At 46.0% G+C, this 18,882-nt stretch overlaps 1 protein-coding gene across 1 annotated transcript in view; it reads left to right on the forward strand.

Moving 5' to 3' along the window:
- The window catches only part of lepr (leptin receptor), a gene marked incomplete at both ends in the record, with an annotated part of 31,607 nt that overhangs the window by 9,176 nt on the left and 3,549 nt on the right, over positions 1-18,882 (forward strand). Inside the window, 18 exons of the mRNA XM_080006758.1 lie at positions 201-425; positions 2,983-3,097; positions 5,261-5,451; positions 6,989-7,122; positions 7,660-7,801; positions 9,359-9,516; positions 10,004-10,103; positions 10,432-10,531; positions 11,170-11,393; positions 11,658-11,806; positions 12,454-12,607; positions 13,873-13,955; positions 14,086-14,299; positions 16,714-16,920; positions 17,039-17,122; positions 17,248-17,341; positions 17,634-17,709; positions 18,057-18,731. Of these exons, the coding sequence (XP_079862884.1) occupies positions 201-425; positions 2,983-3,097; positions 5,261-5,451; positions 6,989-7,122; positions 7,660-7,801; positions 9,359-9,516; positions 10,004-10,103; positions 10,432-10,531; positions 11,170-11,393; positions 11,658-11,806; positions 12,454-12,607; positions 13,873-13,955; positions 14,086-14,299; positions 16,714-16,920; positions 17,039-17,122; positions 17,248-17,341; positions 17,634-17,709; positions 18,057-18,731 (3,125 nt within the window). The remainder of the gene's footprint in view (positions 1-200; positions 426-2,982; positions 3,098-5,260; positions 5,452-6,988; positions 7,123-7,659; positions 7,802-9,358; positions 9,517-10,003; positions 10,104-10,431; positions 10,532-11,169; positions 11,394-11,657; positions 11,807-12,453; positions 12,608-13,872; positions 13,956-14,085; positions 14,300-16,713; positions 16,921-17,038; positions 17,123-17,247; positions 17,342-17,633; positions 17,710-18,056; positions 18,732-18,882) is intronic.

Consider the following 18,882-nt stretch of genomic DNA (forward strand, 5'->3'; position numbering starts at 1 on the left):
TGTTGGTGTGTTTTGTGGAACAATATTACGTCGACTAATCCTGCTTTGCCTTGAGTAAAAGGCAGCAATAATACAGTGCTACAGAAAACAATAGTACCCGAACAGCCTTGCCATGAACAGAAACAATACTGATGAGAGCGATGCAGCACACCCGGTCGCAAATTAGATGGTAATTGTCTCCCCTCTCCTCGGCTGCCCAGGGGCTTGGTGCCGGGAGCCGCCTCTTCAAGCGGGTCGCGTGGTGCTCCCTTGGGGCGACGAGCTGTGCTGTGACGTGCCGGCGGATCGCCTGGCTGCGGGGGAGGACACGATGGCTCCCGGTGCCGGCGCCACGCACGGGTCTGAATCAGCCGGCCCACACCAGTGCAGCTACAGGGGCTGGGAGAGCACATCGCAGCTCCGCGTGAGCAGCGAGCCCAGAAAAGGTGAGAATTAGAAGAATCTTTAATCATCACATGACACGCCACACTACAACACATGCATACATGCATACGTTTTGGATGGGGGCCGGTGAAATGCGGCCTCTGCATTTAACCCTTCCTGGTTTGTCCTTCCTCCGGGGGGGCAGCCAGGAGCAGCGGGCAGCATTCAACGTCGCGCCCGGGGACCTGGTTCCACATGTCCATCGCTGGTCAGACGATGATGTGTTTTTGGTGGGGGTCCTTACTGATGTTAGGTGGAGGAAACCCCATGTGAGCACGGGGAGAACATGCAAACTCCACACAGAAAGGCCCCCAATTGGGAGATAACCCACCGGAGCACGGTGGTCCCCAGGCGGGAATCAATCCCAGGACCTTCTTGCTATGAGGCAGCAATGAAATGTGCCACGAGGATATATGAACTTTTGAAGTATTCTAAAGCAAGCTCTACTCACGAAGCACATGGTTTAAGAAGACTGAAGAGCCATAGGACCCATAGGTGTGTGTCGAAAGTGACGTGAATGAGTAAGCCACTGGTTATGGATGTTGTCCAGTCATTCCCTCACCAGACTCTGCTACGTGTCCGACAGCTCTCTACGTTGCAAATCTGTAATAGATGTAAATGAATTGCGAATGGTTCCGTCGTCCGTTAAGAAATCCCTGCGGTCATTCTTACTCCGCAAGCCTGTTGGTAATAAAGATATTGTGAGGCAGATTGTTAGGCTGTCGGTTGCTCTACAGCTGCTGTTGATATTGACGGTTCCGCCCGCGGCTCCTCCTTCCTCCTTCCCTTTTCCGGGATCGATCCGCAAGACGGTCGGGTCGCGTCACGCCGCCGGCGCGGATGTGCCTGGGAAAGGTCTGCTGCTGCGATTTATGTCGACACGTGGCGCTCAGGTCCCGAGCGTACCACACCCGCGAGAAACAAAGCTGTTATGGCTTCTAGAAAGCGAACGCACGCTGCCGTCGGCGTATCGCCGTTGCGCCGTCACCACAGCCAAGCGATGGATGGAGCCGGGAGGAGATGGAGTGGAGCTGAGGCTGGGGAGGATCACCGTGTTGGATCGAGCTGTCACGAACCATGACACAGCTCCAGATCAATAGACAATTAACTGGGCTCTCCTGCGTCCTTATTTAGTCAATTGTGATTCAATGGGAGAAGGCAAAGGGCTGTACCGTCATCGCCGATGCCTCTGTGATGCCTTTAACCTGATAAAGCGCGTGAGTCCACCTTCTGCCACACACGCTCAATCCTTTCCAAGAGATTGTGATTTGTGTATCGCACGACAGTTACTTACCGCGTGCTGCAAGCCACAGGCTGCGATAGCAACCTGAAGGAGGATGAGATGTAATCATCTCATTACTCGCTGCCTTGAAATGGATGCAACCGCTCCCAGGAGAATGAGCGCATTGATCCCGCGCTCAAAATGCCAAACGTTCACATGAGTTTTGTTCGCTCAAAAGCTGTCGTGAGCTCTGATCACTATTGTTACTCTAAGACAGCGTTTCTCAAATGGGGGTAGTACTGTACTGCAGCGGGTACTCTGAAAAAAGAAAATGTTGTTAAATATATTGGTTATATATAAAATAAGATAAAGAAAACCACAAACGACACACATAGAGTACATTTTTAATGTAAAAGAAAAAAAAAATTCTCCCAATGGCCGTGAACAGGGTACTCACACATTGTACATTGCACAACAGGCCAACCAGCAATATTAGCCCTCAAATGATTTAGTAATTAAACTGTTCTGTCATGTTGCTTGTGGTTGCTAGATCTGGCCTAGGCCTAACATATTGGACTCTGCTGGCCGTTCAGCAGAAGGATAATAAAACCGAGCTCAGTTTAAAACACTGCGTTCAATCAGAACTCAAATGGCCTTCGCGGCACAACGGCTCTTGGCCGCCGTCGGGCTTTTCAGCATCGTGAGCACTTGATCACGCATTGTTCACGTGTCAACCTTTATTTTCTTTGGGTATTTTATTTCTCTTTCCCTCATTTAATTTATCGAATCCCAATTGACCCACACACCTTCTAGTGGTGATGATAATGATAATGATGATAATGATAATGACCCGCCAGGGTGCATAAATTTTTTTATTAATTTATTATTATTAAAATTTTTTTTACATTTATTTAACCAGGAAGTCCCATTGAGATCAAAAATCTATTTTACATGGGAGACCTGGCCAAGGTAGCTGCCATACAAAATAAACTATATAAAACACGTACATGATATACAAATGACACCATAAAACAGAATGACAGCTATTCAAGCACAATGGCCTCTCAAGAAAACGGACGAGGAGTTTGTGGGCGGGTCTAGCGAGGGTAAATACACAACGAAGAGCTAAACAGACTGGTTTTTCTTGATACCGATCCTCCATCCATTCATCAACATTAAAACGACCGACTCGAGCTGACTATCCCAACGAATACCCTGAAATCTGAGATTTCAAGCAAAACCATCCGGTGTAGCCCTCGATACAGGCGATACCGTATGAACACGATTTGTTTACGTACTGTGCTCGGAATTAATGCCCGGGGCCAATTGTCTTCCAGGCGTCTGCTTGGACGTGCTGTGCAGGATCGATGAGGGCTGGGGAAGCCTCGTCTGCGATCTGAGGTCTCGCGCCCCGCTGGCAGAGCCGCTGGTGGTCCGCCTGCATCGCCTGCGGTGAGTACGAAGCCCGGGCCCCGTCGCCGCCGCCCTCCCTGCTCGTCACGCGGGGTGTTGCGTTGGGACGTGGGCACGTGGCCCGCGGCGTCAGCGTTTGTGTGGGTCGGGCTTGTTTATGTACGGTGCGCGTTCCCGTGTGTGTGACCGGAATGGCAAAGGTTTGGTTCCCAGGCGAACCGTGGCCTGTGGTTTTGTGCGTGCCCGGGCACATTGGGAGGTGTTAAGCGGGTCGCCCGGAGCCTTGTCGCACCCTGTCGCTCCGGCGCCACGCCCTCCAGCTCTGGGAAAAACTCACGGACCCTTGTGCGCTCGATAAGAGACGCGGACGTAAATTGGTGTTAAGTCACAATAACACTTAGATTGAGATCCTCATCAATGACACTAGAGCATAACAGTTTATTAAGGTCATTGATTACTTTAGGTTACGTCAGGATGACTCTGACTTTAAAATCCATTGCCGAGAGAGAGAGAGAGAGAGAGAGAGAGAGAGAGAGAGAGAGAGAGAGAGAGAGAGAGAGAGAGAGAGAGAGAGAGAGAGAGAGAGAGAGAGAGAGAGAGAGAGAGAGAGAGAGAGAGAGAGAGAGAGAGAGAGAGAGAGAGAGAGAGAGAGAGAGAGAGAGAGAGAGAGAGAGAGAGAGATCGATGGATTGAGAGACAGACAGACAGACTGATAGATAGATAGCTAGAGAGATATACTGTAGATATAGACACATAGATAGATATATGCAATAAACCTAAAATTTATAACAAAAAAAATGGAAAAAAATTTCAACACACAATAAACCAAAAGGTTTACTTAAATTAATCATAAAAAACTGTAGAAAAAATTATAATAATTTGGAAAATTTCAATCAACAAAAAGAAAACCAATCAACAATAAAGTCCCTTTTATTAACACTTCACATTCTGACAAGAGTAGGGAAATGTGCAAGTTTGCATATATATACAGTTAATATACTGTACCGGTCAAAAGTTTTACAACACCTCCATTTTTTGCAGTTTTTATTGACATTTATGCAGTTGAATGTCTCAATGTACTCTGACATTAAAGCATAGAACAAATAATCAATCGGAGACAAAAAATTAATCACGCGATCATTTTATTTAATCTCCAATTGTTTATTTGTTCCATGCTTTTGTTTAACAAAATTTAATCCAAACCAGTAGTCCACCGGCGGCGCTCCACGGCCCGGCCGAGCCTCTTTTTCTTACTTTGCCGTCTTATCGATGGCTTTTTCCCGCCGCTGGAGCTGTCGAACCTGCAGCGCCGAGTCTCCTCTCCGCAGCGGAAACTGAGACTCGCTCTCTTCCACCGGTGCAGAGCTCCGCTTCACGCCGTCGACTCTCAGAGGCTCGTCCTCTGATTCCGCTGTGGCTTGGGGTCTTTCCAGACTTCTTCCCGTCAGAGTTTCCTCCGGTTTTCCAAGTGGCCCTTTGATGGCGTAGGAAACTGTGCTCGCTGACACCTTGGCTTTCTGAGCAGTTTCTCTGAAGGAAAGAAAGCCACCCTAAGGGTTATAATGGTCCGTCTCTGTCTTCCTTCGTATATTGACTTTTTCACGCAATCATAGGAGCAATATACTACTTCCTGCGGTGCAATATTGTCCAGATAGTTCTAAAGAGGGAGTGATAACAGTCGGCTGCGACACTGATTTTATATGGACAGGGGGTTTGTAGGTCATCAACAAAAGTTGGGACACGTGTAGGAATTGTCTGCATCAAATGTCAAGGCTTCATTTACTTCCATTGCTGCAGAACAGCTGTTAGTTGTTAACCCATTACTTGCTCCCTGATATAGGGCTTTTTTTTAGAACTCTGAAATCAACATTATTTTTCAGTTTTTTCAGGTTATTCACTGGACTTGAACAGCTTCAATAAATAAATAAATAAAAATGGAAAATTCAGGCTGTTCTAAAACCTTTGACCGTGTATATAGTGTATATATACATATAATATATACATATACACTGTGTACCCAAGTAGAAAACAAAATGGTTTCAATAATGTTATGAAATAATATCAGGTGTGAATAAGATAAATCAAATAGAAATGGCAATAAATTCAAAATATATCTAAATAAAATGGAACAAGTGACTGTACATACAGCAGCTTGTTGTTTGGTTTCATTCTCCCATTTTCCCTCATTTCTGCGGTGCACAGGCGGCGGAGCGAGGAGGCGCGTGGAGCCGTGGGAGACGCGGAGGCGGAAAACCCCGTCGTCTGCGCCGCACAACATTCCGTGACATGTTCCGTGGCCCTCGGCGATAGTGAGAGCTTCGTCGCCGTGGTCGCCGTCGCCGTCTCCAACGCCACCGCCCCGCCCGTCCGGCTCAGCGCTCCGCCCCGTCCCGGTAAGGCGTGGGATAAATCACGAAAAAAATTGGTTTTCGGTCCGGAAAAAAAAAAATATATATATATATATAACACACGTGGGAATGTTTGGAACATTAATCTAGCCAAGGACCGAATCCTTCTGGGGAATTTTCCAAAATGTTGTCTTACAGTCGTCGCCGTTGCGTTCTTTGTTTTGGCAACACTGTTATTTCATGTCCAGTAAGTCCCGAAAAGGACAGAACAACTTACCGGCATTCTCTATTTTTTTTTTTATTCTTTTGCAATGCCGTGTGTACTTGGACTGGTATTCAATGTTAATGAATAGATTTGACTCAGCCTGCTTTGAAGCTCCTCAACATTTTCGGTAATTGCTGTGTTTGTCTGTGAGATCCAAAGCCACGGCTTATTACCCTGGACAGATAAGAGGAAAAGTGGAACATTCTCCTCTCTAGTGCCCAGAAGGGCAGGCATGACTGGAATACAGCTGACACCAGCGCGCGTGTGTGTGTGTGTGTGTGTGTGTGTGTGTGTGTGTGTGTGTGTGTGTGTGTGTGTGTGTGTGTGTGTGTGTGTGTGTGTGTGTGTGTGTGTGTGTGTGTGTGTGTGTGTGTGTGTGTGTGTGTGTGTGTGTGTCATTGTGCCAGGTTATTAGTTACGCATTTATTTTTGTCACCATGAGAAACGGTGCAGAAGTACCGACACAAGTTTGCGAACAAATCCTTTAAATGAGTCTTTGTTTAGTCTGTGACTCAGTAGCTGCAGCCGGGCTCACAGGCGTTCCGCGAGCCTCAAAGTCAGACTCTCATTCACCGGGAGTCCTCCCTCGCTTGCAGCGCGCCCCACCGGCGGAATCGAGCCGACAGAACGAGAAAGTGAACGGCTCTTTTTACCCAGCAACTCGTCAGGAACCGAGTCTCAAAAGAGTCAAACTTTTCATCACGAGTGTGAAGCCACTGAAATTTTGCTGTCTGTACACATTAGTTTCTCATATATCTCGTAATTGGTTTAAAAAAAAACAAAAAAAAACATGCTTTTAAACTCCACTTGACAATTGTTTGGACTCCCTTATCACTTTTCACTCACAGTCTTCCCATCACGTCTGTGTGAGAAACTGGAACATCTCTATTGAATACCTGGATTTTGACACCGAGGTGAAGATCCTACGTACAGGAATCGAACGATTAAACGACATCGGGGAATTTGACCAAACGATGAGAGAGATGAAATGACCATTTCCCTTCAGTCCTCTACTCAGGTTTAAATTGATTGAGCTCTGACACACACTGACTGACTCTGACATAACCATACGGTAGATATCAACGTTCCTTGCGTGATGGTGCTCACCACCCACGTAACCTGTAAATACTGTAGGACTGATCTTTCACCTTTCGTGGTGTTCGACAGGATGTGATGATGTTTCTCTGTGTACTGTGGCATTATGAGCTCAATGAGGTGGGTTATTATTATGTCTGATTCAAAGTACATATCAGTGTTGGGATAGATCAGTGGGTGTGTGAGTGTGTCTTACTCCCTCGTTTCCTTTGCCCCCTGCAGCTAAACCGAGTCCTCCGGTCAATCTGTCTCACAGTCAGACCCTTGAAGGACAGCTGGTTTTGGGATGGACCGACTGTTTGTCGGCGAGCTACGAGGTCCGGCACACGTTCAACAGCACCCACCCGGTCTGGCAGGTAGGTGTCTCACTCACGGCACCCAAATGATCCACCAAATCAAGGAGGAGGGGGAAGGGAATGTGTGTGCAGAAGTCTGATCCATTTATCTATCTTTCTATCCATCTGTCTATCTGTCTGTCTGTCTGTCTGTCTGTCTGTCTGTCTGGCCGTCTAACCGTCTGTCTGTGTCTGTCTGTCTGTCTGTCTGTCTGGCCGTCTAACCATCTGTCTGTGTCTGTCTGTCTGTCTGTACTGTCCTCCTTAATATACATATATATATATATATGTATATAGTCTAAAACATATACTAAAACATACTGAAACATTGAGCCATGTGTGAGTCACATATGAGTCAGATTTGTTCATTTTTCCAAGAAAGCCTGACCTTGACAACTACTCTGGTGTGTGTGTGTGTGTGTGTGTGTGTGTGTGTGTGTGTGTGTGTGTGTGTGTGTGTGTGTGTGTGTGTGTGTGTGTGTGTGTGTGTGTGTGTGTGTGTGTGTGTGTGTGTGTGTGTGTGTGTGTGTGCGTGCATGTGTCCGTGTGTGTCTCCAGGTGTTGAACGTGTCCGGGGAGCCCAGGGTGTCTCTGGATCTGAGGTCCCGGCTGAACTACACCGTGCAGGCTCGCTGCTCGGGCTCCGCCCGCCCTCTCCTCTGGAGCGACTGGAGCCAGCCCCACCACATCTATCTGGACAGTAAGAACCACAAGTCCTCACTACATCACACTCACTTTATACATTTGTTTTTGTCCAAATTGAATAATGAGTGACGCTCTTAATCGCTCAAGGTATTCAGTTATACCCTTTCCAGCAACTAGATGGTGTTACTGGATGTTTGGAAGCCTTTCATCCCAGACAGGCTCTGTAAATGTTCTTTAATCGTATTATAATTGCAATTTGCGGAGGTAAAACAGCGTCATTGCTTACTAAGATGTCCCAAGGTTGCCATAATCCTCCATCGTATCTCACTCACTTTAGATGAGATTGCTCTCGCATGGAGCCCGGGCCAACGCGATCACATTAGCACCAGACATCCTTTTTAAATATCCCGTACCTGCCTGAAGTCCAACTCAATCTCAGCATCGCTGCCTTTTGTGTTTCGTCCCACCCTCACTCCCACACCTCAGAGCTTTCTCCAGCCGCTGCCGATGCTGTCGCCTTTGAATGCATCCACTCACCAGCGTTATTCAACAGTGACCTTTATTACTCTCTCTCTCTTGGGTGGATTTAACGGCACGTCACCGCCAACTATCAAACCGGCCCTAGCCCACACGTGCTCATTAACCCGGATCATTAACGGAGCGCTCATTCCAATGTGGTTGACCTCAATCGGCCAAGGTCGGTGACCACCACCACCACCACTGCAGTTTCAAGAGGGCGTCTAATTTACTGTCTTGTGTTATTGGACCAAGTCTGCCAGACAGAGACAATACGCTTTACTGGGACGTGTGTGAGAGGCAAGAAAGTGAGACGTGAACGCAGACACACACACACACACACACACACACACACGCAAACATGGCAGAGACCTCTGAGCTAAAACAACCATTATTTCACAATGTTTCTCGGTAAGCGCTTGTCGCCTGGAAATCTCTCCCTGTTTTCCCATTTTCTCTTGTTTTTTCTCTTCTCTTCTCAACCAATATTCACCAACTAATCAGAATCTGTACCTCGCGATGACGCAAAATAAGATAATTTTTTGTTTTTTGAATTGTGACTCTCCACCATCGGCTCGCGTAAGTTTCGGATATGAGTCAGGTTGATTGTCACGATGCAGCCGCGGAGGTTTCAAGGTGGGCGTTTCTATGGCAACTAATTGGGAGGCTATACAGTTTGTTCCCCGTGGAGGCAGTGAGACAATACGGTCGCATCTCAAACCCCGACAGTTTTGCAATCTGATCGGCCTCAAATCCACACTCAAAATAGAGGAGGAGTGAACCGGAGTGAAAGAAGAGAAATTGCGACAACGTCGGCTATGACTCATCCAAGAACTCAGTCATCTTTTGTGAGAGGGTTGACGTGCGAATGCGTTACGCTACAGGTGTTGTTTCAGCAGTGCTTCTTGTTTTCTTTGGCTTTTTGGTCTTTCAGGGGGTAGGCTTCAACGAAAAAGAACCTTGTGAGCAGAGTCGCTTAATAGACAGGAGCCGCAAACAAATAACACCGTGATTCATTACGAAGGAATTCATTAGAACTCAACTTTAAGCTCAACTTAGTTCAAAATGTTTATTTATTTATTTATTTATTTTTCAGCCGTCAGCTACATCCCCGAGAAAGTTGTGGCGAAACCAGGGGAGAACGTGACGGTGTATTGCGTGTTTAACGACCGCAGCACCAACGCAAGCGCGGCCACCTGGATGCTCAACTTCAACGAGCTTCCCCACGACCAGTACAGACCAGTCAACCAGTGGGTACGTACTTTCTCACTGGATCTGTGGGGGAGGGAGGGCAGTGACTGAGAAAGTGTCCCCGTTACAGGGCTTTTTTAGTTTAATTCAATTAGAAAACGGAGGAAAATAAATAAATCTACATTAAAAAAACACACTGTTTTTAATTGTTGTGTTTGGAGAAATCCCACCCTCCACTGCGGAGCTGCACCGCTGAGTGCGATGCTCAGCGTAATGGTATGGTCCACTTTAAGGGTGAAATCCTATTACAAGATTCTTCCAAGCATGGACATGCGAAATATATTGCAATGTTTTACGATAACAGGTAAGAAGGATATATAAATGTTTCGACCCCTCCAAGTCTTAATTAGGGGGATCACCCCCCATAATTACAACCATGAACACAACTGGCTGCAAGCGTTTTCTGTAGTTAGCTATGAGTGATAAGTTCAAAAGCGTCATTTTCCGGGTCACAAAATTTTGACTCCTTCTCATCACTGTCGATGATCAGGTGAGCCAAGTCACGGTGCGTCCATCACAGAAGAGGATGTACGACCTCCTGCAGTGCACTCAAGAGTGGAACATCCCCTACAGCCAGATCTTCGTAGAAGGTGGGAGCTGGTGCACAAAAAGTAGATGAGCATACACCATGTAATGACCCCAGCTCTTACTTAGCAACTATTCGCCCTACAAAAACAACTTATATATGCCCCACATATGACTTACCAATTGACTGTTGTTCATTTGAAATTGGACATAACCACGGTCGTCCCTTCAAGTCTCCCATTATGGTTTCTATGTTGCGTTACAATACTGAGAAATGGTTTTTCAACAGGCAGCGCCCACTATTCAACAAATAATGTTTTGTAAAAACGTTTTTGAAAAGGAACAGCGGCGTCTACGTATCTGAAATCGAATGTGTCTAATGGTGAATAACAGGTGCGGCCATCGAAATAAAATGTGAGACCAACGGCGACATCGACGCGATGACCTGCAGCTGGAAAAACAACCAGTTGACCAGGCTGAATTTCTCATTCAGGTCAATTTCATTTAATTTAATTTCGGAATTAGAAAGAACGTGAGAACAAAATGTTGAACAAGTAGAGAGACAGATAGAGAGACAGACAGACAGACAGACAGACAGTTAGACAGTTAGATAGATGGATGGCATATGTAGTTTCACTAAACAGGGAATAGATCGATGATGATCACTATGTATTCTACATAAAGGAGATGGAGACCCCTATACTTCACTTTAGTGTAACATTTGCTTAGTATTCAAAAAACACATTTAATACTTTTGCAAATTATCTTGATAAGCTGTAACTACATATGCACAAAACTGTAATTCATCCATAAGGTTCCATCCAAGGGATATGGAATGAAGGGATGTATTTGGAAGGGTGGTGGATTTTATACGTAGATCTGTGGTCGTGCTGCTCGTTGATCATGACCAGACAGATAGACAGATAGATAGACAGACAGTAAATGAAGACAAACATATTAGTGAATCAAACATTTTAATCGTGTCAAGGGGAGTGATCGACAAACAGACAGACAGACAGACAGACAAATATGTGCGTCTGGCATTATTAAGCCAAAGCCGTTAGGGTTAGAAGTGAAAAGATTCAGGTGGACTGGTACCATCGGTTCATTTCCACGTCGTCTCCATCGCAGGTGGGCGGACCTGCTGTGCGACGTGATGGAGGGCAGGGAGCGGGCGGGCGTGGCGCTGGGCGAGCCGGGCCAGGCCACGTGCAGGTCGGGAAAGCTGGGCCAGAGGACGCGGAGCTGCACCATCCAGCCGCTGAGGATGAGCTGCTACAAGCTCTGGCTGGAGGTGAACTCCCCGCTGGGCCCCGTGCGCTCCAGGCCCGTCTACGTGACGCCCACCGACCACGGTGAGCGAGAGGGAAGGCGGGAAAGCAAGCGCAACAGAAAGTGCTTCACATTTCCAACGTATTCCCCGAATATAGCTGTGAGCCCATACTGGATATATTGGGATTCGTTGTCCATCTGCACTTCATTACATTTAACTTGAAGTTCTCTTCATTTATTAATTCATTCATTTTTAGGTTCATTGTATATTGCCAATTTTTTTTAAATTGTGTCCGTCCGTCCGTCTGTCTGCCTATCTATCAATCTATCTCCAATTCCCTGCTTAGTGAAGCCACACATGCCGTCCAACGTGAGGGCGATGAGTCTGAGCAGCGGGGTCCTGGCGGTGACGTGGGAGCCTCCCTTCCTGCCCGTGGAGGGCCTCCAGTGTCAGTTCCGATACCACTCTGCCGTGCGAGCCCAGCCGGAGTGGACGGTGAGCTCTTTTAAAAAAAAAAAAAACGGAATCCTTTTTGGAAGGCCCTGCTCTTCAGTCAGAGCGACGTGGGCCTTAAACCGATCTACATCCACGGCCGTCTTTGCTTTTCTCCTGCTTAGTTTTTTTCAAGCTCCCCGTTCCTTTTGTGGTTTGTAGGAAAGTGGATTTATTTTCAAATTATTTCAGATTAAAATGAAATCGTCCTCAAACATTACCCTGTTCCTAAAAACACAATGACGTTTAGAGAGATGAAATAAACAAATAAACAAGCACACAGAGACTCAGCTGGCACAGCTTAACAATAGAACTGTATTTTCACATTACGATTTCCTTTGACCCACCATGTTCATTTTGACATATGCTGGTATGAGGCTTCGTTTCTGTTTCGTTGTTTAATGCATTTTTCTCAGAATTTGGCAACAACACTCTGAGATGACCCCTTTTCCCAATGAGATGTTACATTAATAGCTCTTTTTGATAGGCTAAATATTGGACGGGCCCGTCGGGGTGGGTAATAGCGTAACGATCGAGAGGGGGAAAAAAATAAATCCATGAGTCAGTGTATTTTTTTTTTTTAATCTTTTCTAATATCTGGGCCAAAATGTTTTTTGTTTTTTTTTCTGGGAAAATGTTGTTGCTTTCAGGTTCAGAGTCTGACGCGGCTTTCGCGGGCGGAAGTTGCCGTGCCAGACATGTGCAGAGTCTACGTGGTGCAGGTTCGCTGCATTCACACCAACGGCACTGGATACTGGAGTGACTGGAGCGACGCCGTCTACTCCACGCCCCAAAACAGCAGAGGTACGTTAGATGCTTATTTTGGGGCTGGGAACACTTTTAAATGATGATGTTAATAATAATAATGTATAGCTTGCCGAGCTAGTTCTGTCAGACAACTTGACTGCGCCACATGCTTCCACGCCCTTATGGGTCGTCCTGTTAAAGCAGCCTGCTCTCCTGCTCGACCTGCTTTGCTCCCTCCACCTCTCGTGCATCCACCTGTCGCACTCTACTCTTCTATCCATTGGGACGAAGCCTATGTTTTCCGTACGCCTCGCAGGAGTCAAGAGCAGGAGAGCCCAGACTTCCAAACTCAAATGATGCAAAATAAATAAAGATAGTTTTAACGTAAATCAAGGAGTTGTCCATCAGAAATAATTTTGATTTACAACCCAAACATACATGTATGGTGAAAATGCCATTTAATACATTTTGGTGAAGATTATTGTGATAATAGGTTATTGTTTCTGTTCTCAATAATCAAATTATGTTATAATTTGATGATACACTACTTCTTGAAAGGAAAATTTTTCGTACTGGTCAATCGCACCAATATCATGTGATTAATTAATTTCATAATTTATTTATTTTTCTGTTTTTTTCTTTGTTTATTTCTCATGCCCTAAACTTCAGTGTATTCTAAGGACTATATCTAAAGCCTACAGTACAGTATGTCAAAGAATCCATGTGAGATGAATGACGTGGAACTACACAGTAGTGCACAGTGTAACATGAGGCTAACGCACTAGTTTAATCAAATAAAACTAATATTTCTGACTCATGAAATATGATCGAAATATTTATCATTAATATCAGGCTTCAAATCTATTTATCATTCTTCATTTTTAACTCTCTGAAAAGAACGATTCAAATCCAGTTAATTCCGACGCCCACTGACAAAGAATTACTAGATTATTAAAAAAAGAGCTCTTGACTTTTTCCCTTTTTAATTTCTGATGTCAAACAAGTCAGATTTGTATTGGCCCCCCTGGTTTCTGAGTAACTACTTTACAGGTTGTTTTTTTCAAAGGAACCAAACTATTCTGAGCTACCAACCAATTGGCTGTTTATTTGGAGAATTTGGGTTAAAAAAAAAAAGGCTGCATCTCATTTGCAGGAAGATAGGATCTTATTTGCTGGCTAATGTAACCTCTTAGCAGCCAATGTAATCATATCTGACCATTTATTTCTATCCATCTCCAGCAAAAAATCCCCACACACACACACACACACACACACACACACAATGTGAATGCATTTGTTGCAAACTGTGTTTTCTCTCTTAGCTCCCGAGAACGGTCCAGATTTCTGGAGGGTTCTTCAGGACGATCCGTACAGGAACCTCACCAACGTCACACTGCTCTTTAAGGTGCGCGCACACCAGAGCAGCTGTTTAAACGTACAGAAATACGACAACAACAACAAAAACAAACGTCGAAACCGTCAAAAATACTCACCCAATAATCTGTCCTCTTTCTCCCCCTCTTCTCTCCTGGCAGCCGCTCCCTATAGCGAGTCAATCCTACTGCGTGGATGGCTTTGTCGTGCAGCACCAGGCCCCCGGGGGCCTCGTCTTCAGCGAGGAAATAGAGGCGGGCGCCGCGTACAGCTTCGAGTGGAACCAGGAGCTCCGCACTGTGACCGTGCAGGCCTACAACGCCCTGGGGAGCTCTGCCAAAAACACCAAAATGACACTGCAGAGACAGACAAACCGTGAGTCGCGGGGGAGAGAGAGAGTGAGAGTGTCAAATATTCTCTGTGTCATTTAAAATGTGAATCACTGATTCCGGCACTTCAGTGTTCAGACCCAGGGCTCAAGGTGAGGAAGGCAAATTTTGAGGAGGAGTTTTTGTTTTACCAGCTCCCAAAAAATAAAGAAAAACCTTCCTTTACACCTTTAGGGAAAGAGTTCAGTCGTCTGATGATTACATATCTCTCTTAATTATTAAGATTACGATATGAGCACTGAAACACAGGTCCAATAGACCGAAACTCATTCATTCAATACTCGCTCAAGAGAAATAAACAACATGACAGATATTGTTATTTTATTGTTATTATTTTGTGACACCCAGAGAGGTATTGTGGATGTCTCTGATAGAGAGTGGATTACAGTGAATCGTTATGCTCTAACGACGTCCCAAACGAATGGTCTAAGTCCGTTCGGTTCAGTAAAAGCAGATCACATGGGCCAATACTCAAAGGTTGGATTTTGGAGTCGGTATCAGTGGTGGAACAACTAGTATCGGTCCATTACTAATATGAAGCATCTCTGTCGGAGATGGAGAAAGAAGCTGTGCAGCGAGTTGTTTGAATAGAATATGAAACACGAAAGGACCTTTTATCGACAATAATACGACTAAGACAAAGAATAAAATGGCGGCGTACAGTGCGAAGAACTGCAATATTCCAGTTTAATTATGGAGAAGTCATTGGTCCGTCAGGTCACCTCATGGACCATGGACCAGGGTTCATAGTCCATGAGGTGACCTCGCGGTCCACGGAGCGTGTCCATGACCTCTGTGCAAATAATGAAAAGGAAGTCAAGTTCTATACAAACATGGAGATAAACAGCTATTTTCACTGCTAATTGGGGCCTTTTTACTAACAGAGTAGATAATAATGTCACCACCCGTGCAACTAACTCCCACTGAGCAGTGCCTGTTCTCTTCCTGCCTGATATGTTTTTGGAGAAATATCCCACTGTAACCGAGGTTGACTAACCTGAACTTTTCATTGCATTACTTACTTATTTTTTCATCATTACCCATTTCAGCTTTTTTTTTTTTTGTTGTTGTTAGAAATTGAAGAAGCTTTTAGGAACTATTAGGTGCAATCCAAAAACTACAACGGTAGCTCCCACATATAGTAGATCCGGCAGCGAGACTGCAACGCGCTCCGGTATTTGCCACGGAGAGGCATTAACAGCCCCACATTAAACAATGACACACATGTTTTCTGAGAGAGCAGAGCGGCTGACGGACAAGCCATTAGCCCCGGCGAGGCACTCTAATCGAAAAAGCAAGGATGGTGCTCCTAATGACAATAAACCTCACATCCTCTCTGGGAGGTGTGTGTTTGTGCCGCCGCTTCTCCAATTAGACCCCACATTTTGTAAATGTCATCAAACAGCTTTTTGGCAAGTGTCCCGTGTTATTCTGTTTTTTAGATTTTTTTTTCGCCGAAAGCTTCCGTCGATTTTCCGAGAACTTGAGGGAACACGGCACTCGCCCTGAAAAACAAAACAAAACAAAATACTGAATGACCGTATATGATGGATCATTCTGCCCTGCCTCCACCCCCAGCTGAGAACCAGATGATGCCTTCTTCATCAAATAACGTTTTGTATAGTAACGTTGAGATCACACCGACTTAAGTTGTGTATTTCGGTCCCAAATATTAGGACGAACAACCGCATTCAGACACATTTTAGACTATAATGTCATTCTACAACGATTGAGGGAGGCGGGACCTGCCATCATTTTGGAAAGCAGTAGATGACTCTAGATTTTCGATCCGTCCTTTCTTCATTGCTTCACAGCTTCAACATTCAAGTAATAACAGCAAAAATGTCAATGAAAGGCAGAAAAAAGGTACGCACACAAAATCAAGAAATGATGAATATCAGAAATACATGTGTTAAAGTAAAAAATATTAAAATATTATATATTTTTTTAATATATTATATAAGTAATAAATATAAAATAATAAACATAACATAATAATATTATTACTAGAGGTAAACAAGTAACAAGTAAACAATATTACCTCACTGCAAACATGGAAAAAACTATACCAGCCAAACTTGCAGTGCAAATCATGCAATTTGAAGCTTTTTATGAAGTAGTAATAAGTATAACATAAGTACATTTTTGTGTAATACAGGGAGTAGGCACATTTGGTGACCTGCTTGCTTTTCATGTTTTGACATTTGATGTTCCTCTTCTAATACAGTGCTGTGATTTTTGACTGATACCCCTGAAAATTGACACTCCAGAGAAACATTGCATCCCAAAAAGAAAGAAAAATATCAAAGTATTGGATATGGTCACTATACTGTCGCAGCAAATGAACACAAGTGGCTTGGTTATTGGTTTACTAATCCACTGCTATTTTCCTCTGTGCAGGCCCCTGCGTGCGGCTGTTCCATGTGACGGTGATCAACAGTACGTGTGTGTCTCTGTACTGGAGCCTGCTGGACAACAGCTCCACGCCCCTCGCCATGGTGGTCCAGTGGTCCGCACACAGACAGCAGGACCAAGACAGACACAGCAGCCAAAGCGGAGAAACCTGGGCCAGGCTCCCTTACACCCAACACACCCAGTACCTGAGAGGTAACTTGGAATGCAACGCCATTGACATTGCAGCTCCAGCTGTTCCCCGTTTACTGTAACTAGGCTCTTGTGCTTTAAAGCAGATGAGAAAGCTAACCACAACAATGCCCTCTCACAGGGGATTTTTTTGACTCTGAGATGTACGGCTTCAGCTTGTACCCGGTGTTTGCCGATGCAGAAGGGGAGCCGGTGTACACCATAGGTAAACTCCACTTCTAGTGTCCTTGAGCAATATGGCGGCGTACGTTGACGTAAATGCCTTGTTTTTTACCATAAAATTACCAATGTGTTTGGGAAAAATGTGCTTGTTTTTAATTCAATGACCAGCAACTCGAGGGGACCCTGCGGCCTACATGCTTCTGATGATCATCACCTTCCTCTCCGTCGTGCTGCTGGTCACTCTGGTCCTCTCTCAAAACCAGTAAGAACGGACCTCAGTTTTAACCAATGCATATACCGTGGAGACCAAAAAGTCCAAAAGCTTCTGTTAGGAATTCACCGGCCTTTGCGTCGGGATAATTTGCTTGTTTCAGAGAGCTATCATGTCGGACTTAGAGAGAGAGAGAGAGAGAGAGCGAGAGAGAGAGAGAGCGAGGGAGAGGGAGAGAGAGAGAGAGAGAGAGAGAGAGGGAGAGAGATCTCTCTCTCTCTCCCTCTCTCTCTGCAGAGAGAGAGGGAGCTGCAGGCTGATAACTCCACTGTCTGCTTCCCAGGATGAAGAGGTTTGTGTGGAAGGACGTGCCCAACCCCAACAACTGCTCCTGGGCCAAAGGTCTGGACTTCAAAAAGGTAAAAACGCACTCACGCACAGTCACGGTTCTCTTGTTTGTCTTTCAGATTGAATTTGAAATTGCAGGGAAAAGGTTAATGAAGAAAGGGTATTTTTCTCGGTAATGGCACAATTAAACTTTTGTATTGTTACCTTCATGGGTAAGGTGAGTAAGGCAATGTCAACGTACTCACTTAATATAACCCTTGTTCGCATACTAAAAGCCCATTAGATTTGCATAAACTTTGGCGTCACTAACTACTGTTATTCATCTACACACTGTGTTTCCCCCCTTCTGTTATTACTGCACGCGCTGAATTGAATTTTTAGGACTTGTCCTTTACCACTTTGTGTTTTCTCTCTCCAGGCCGACGCAATCGACCACCTGTTCCGCCTCCCAGAGGGTCTCCCGGCCTGGCCCCTCCTGCCGCCGGCAGAGACGGTGTCCAAAGTGGTGATAGTGGATAAGACCGACGTCCCAACTCTCACCACTGCCGTGGTCCAGATCCCGTCCATCTCCTTTGCCCTGGACCCGGCCTACGACCTCTCCCCACCTCCGGGCTCGGCCTCGGGGCTGAGCGCGCTCCAGGCCGCGGGCGCCGGATCGGTGGACAGCTCCGCCCAGTCGTCTGTGGCCTACGCCACCGTGCTCCACGCCGACCCCAAGCAGGACCGGCTGCCCGTCTGCCTTAGCTACAAGGAGGGCGGCGGCGGCGGTGGCGGTGGCGGCGGCAGCAGCTCCAGCGACGAGGGGAACTTCTCGGCGAACAACTCAGACATTTCGGGCTCCTTCCCCGGAGGCCTGTGGGAGCTGGAGAGCTGCCGGGACGGCGTGGCCGACGACCCGCGCCGCTCCCGCTCCTTCAACTCCGTGGAGGAGGGGTTCTCCGAGACTTCGGAGCAGGAAGAGGAGGACGAGGGGGTCAGGGGGGAGAAGGACCTGTTTTATCTGGGGATGGACTACCCAGCGGAGGAGGGGGAAAGCGAGGGAGAGGACAAGGAGGGAGAAAGGGGCGGAATGGACATCGCACTGCTGACGAGTGTAGTTTCAGACTGTTCCGTGGAACCCGACGTACTTCTCAGGACGGAAGATGGGCCAAAAAACCCTGATGAGCAAGCGTCGGGGTCCAGGGGGGGCTTTCGTCCATTGTACCTCCCGCAGTTCAAAACTGTAGCGTGCATACGACGACTCA

The sequence above is a fragment of the Zeus faber genome (assembly GCF_960531495.2).
Source record: "Zeus faber genome assembly, chromosome: 1".
Lineage (NCBI taxonomy): Eukaryota > Metazoa > Chordata > Actinopteri > Zeiformes > Zeidae > Zeus > Zeus faber.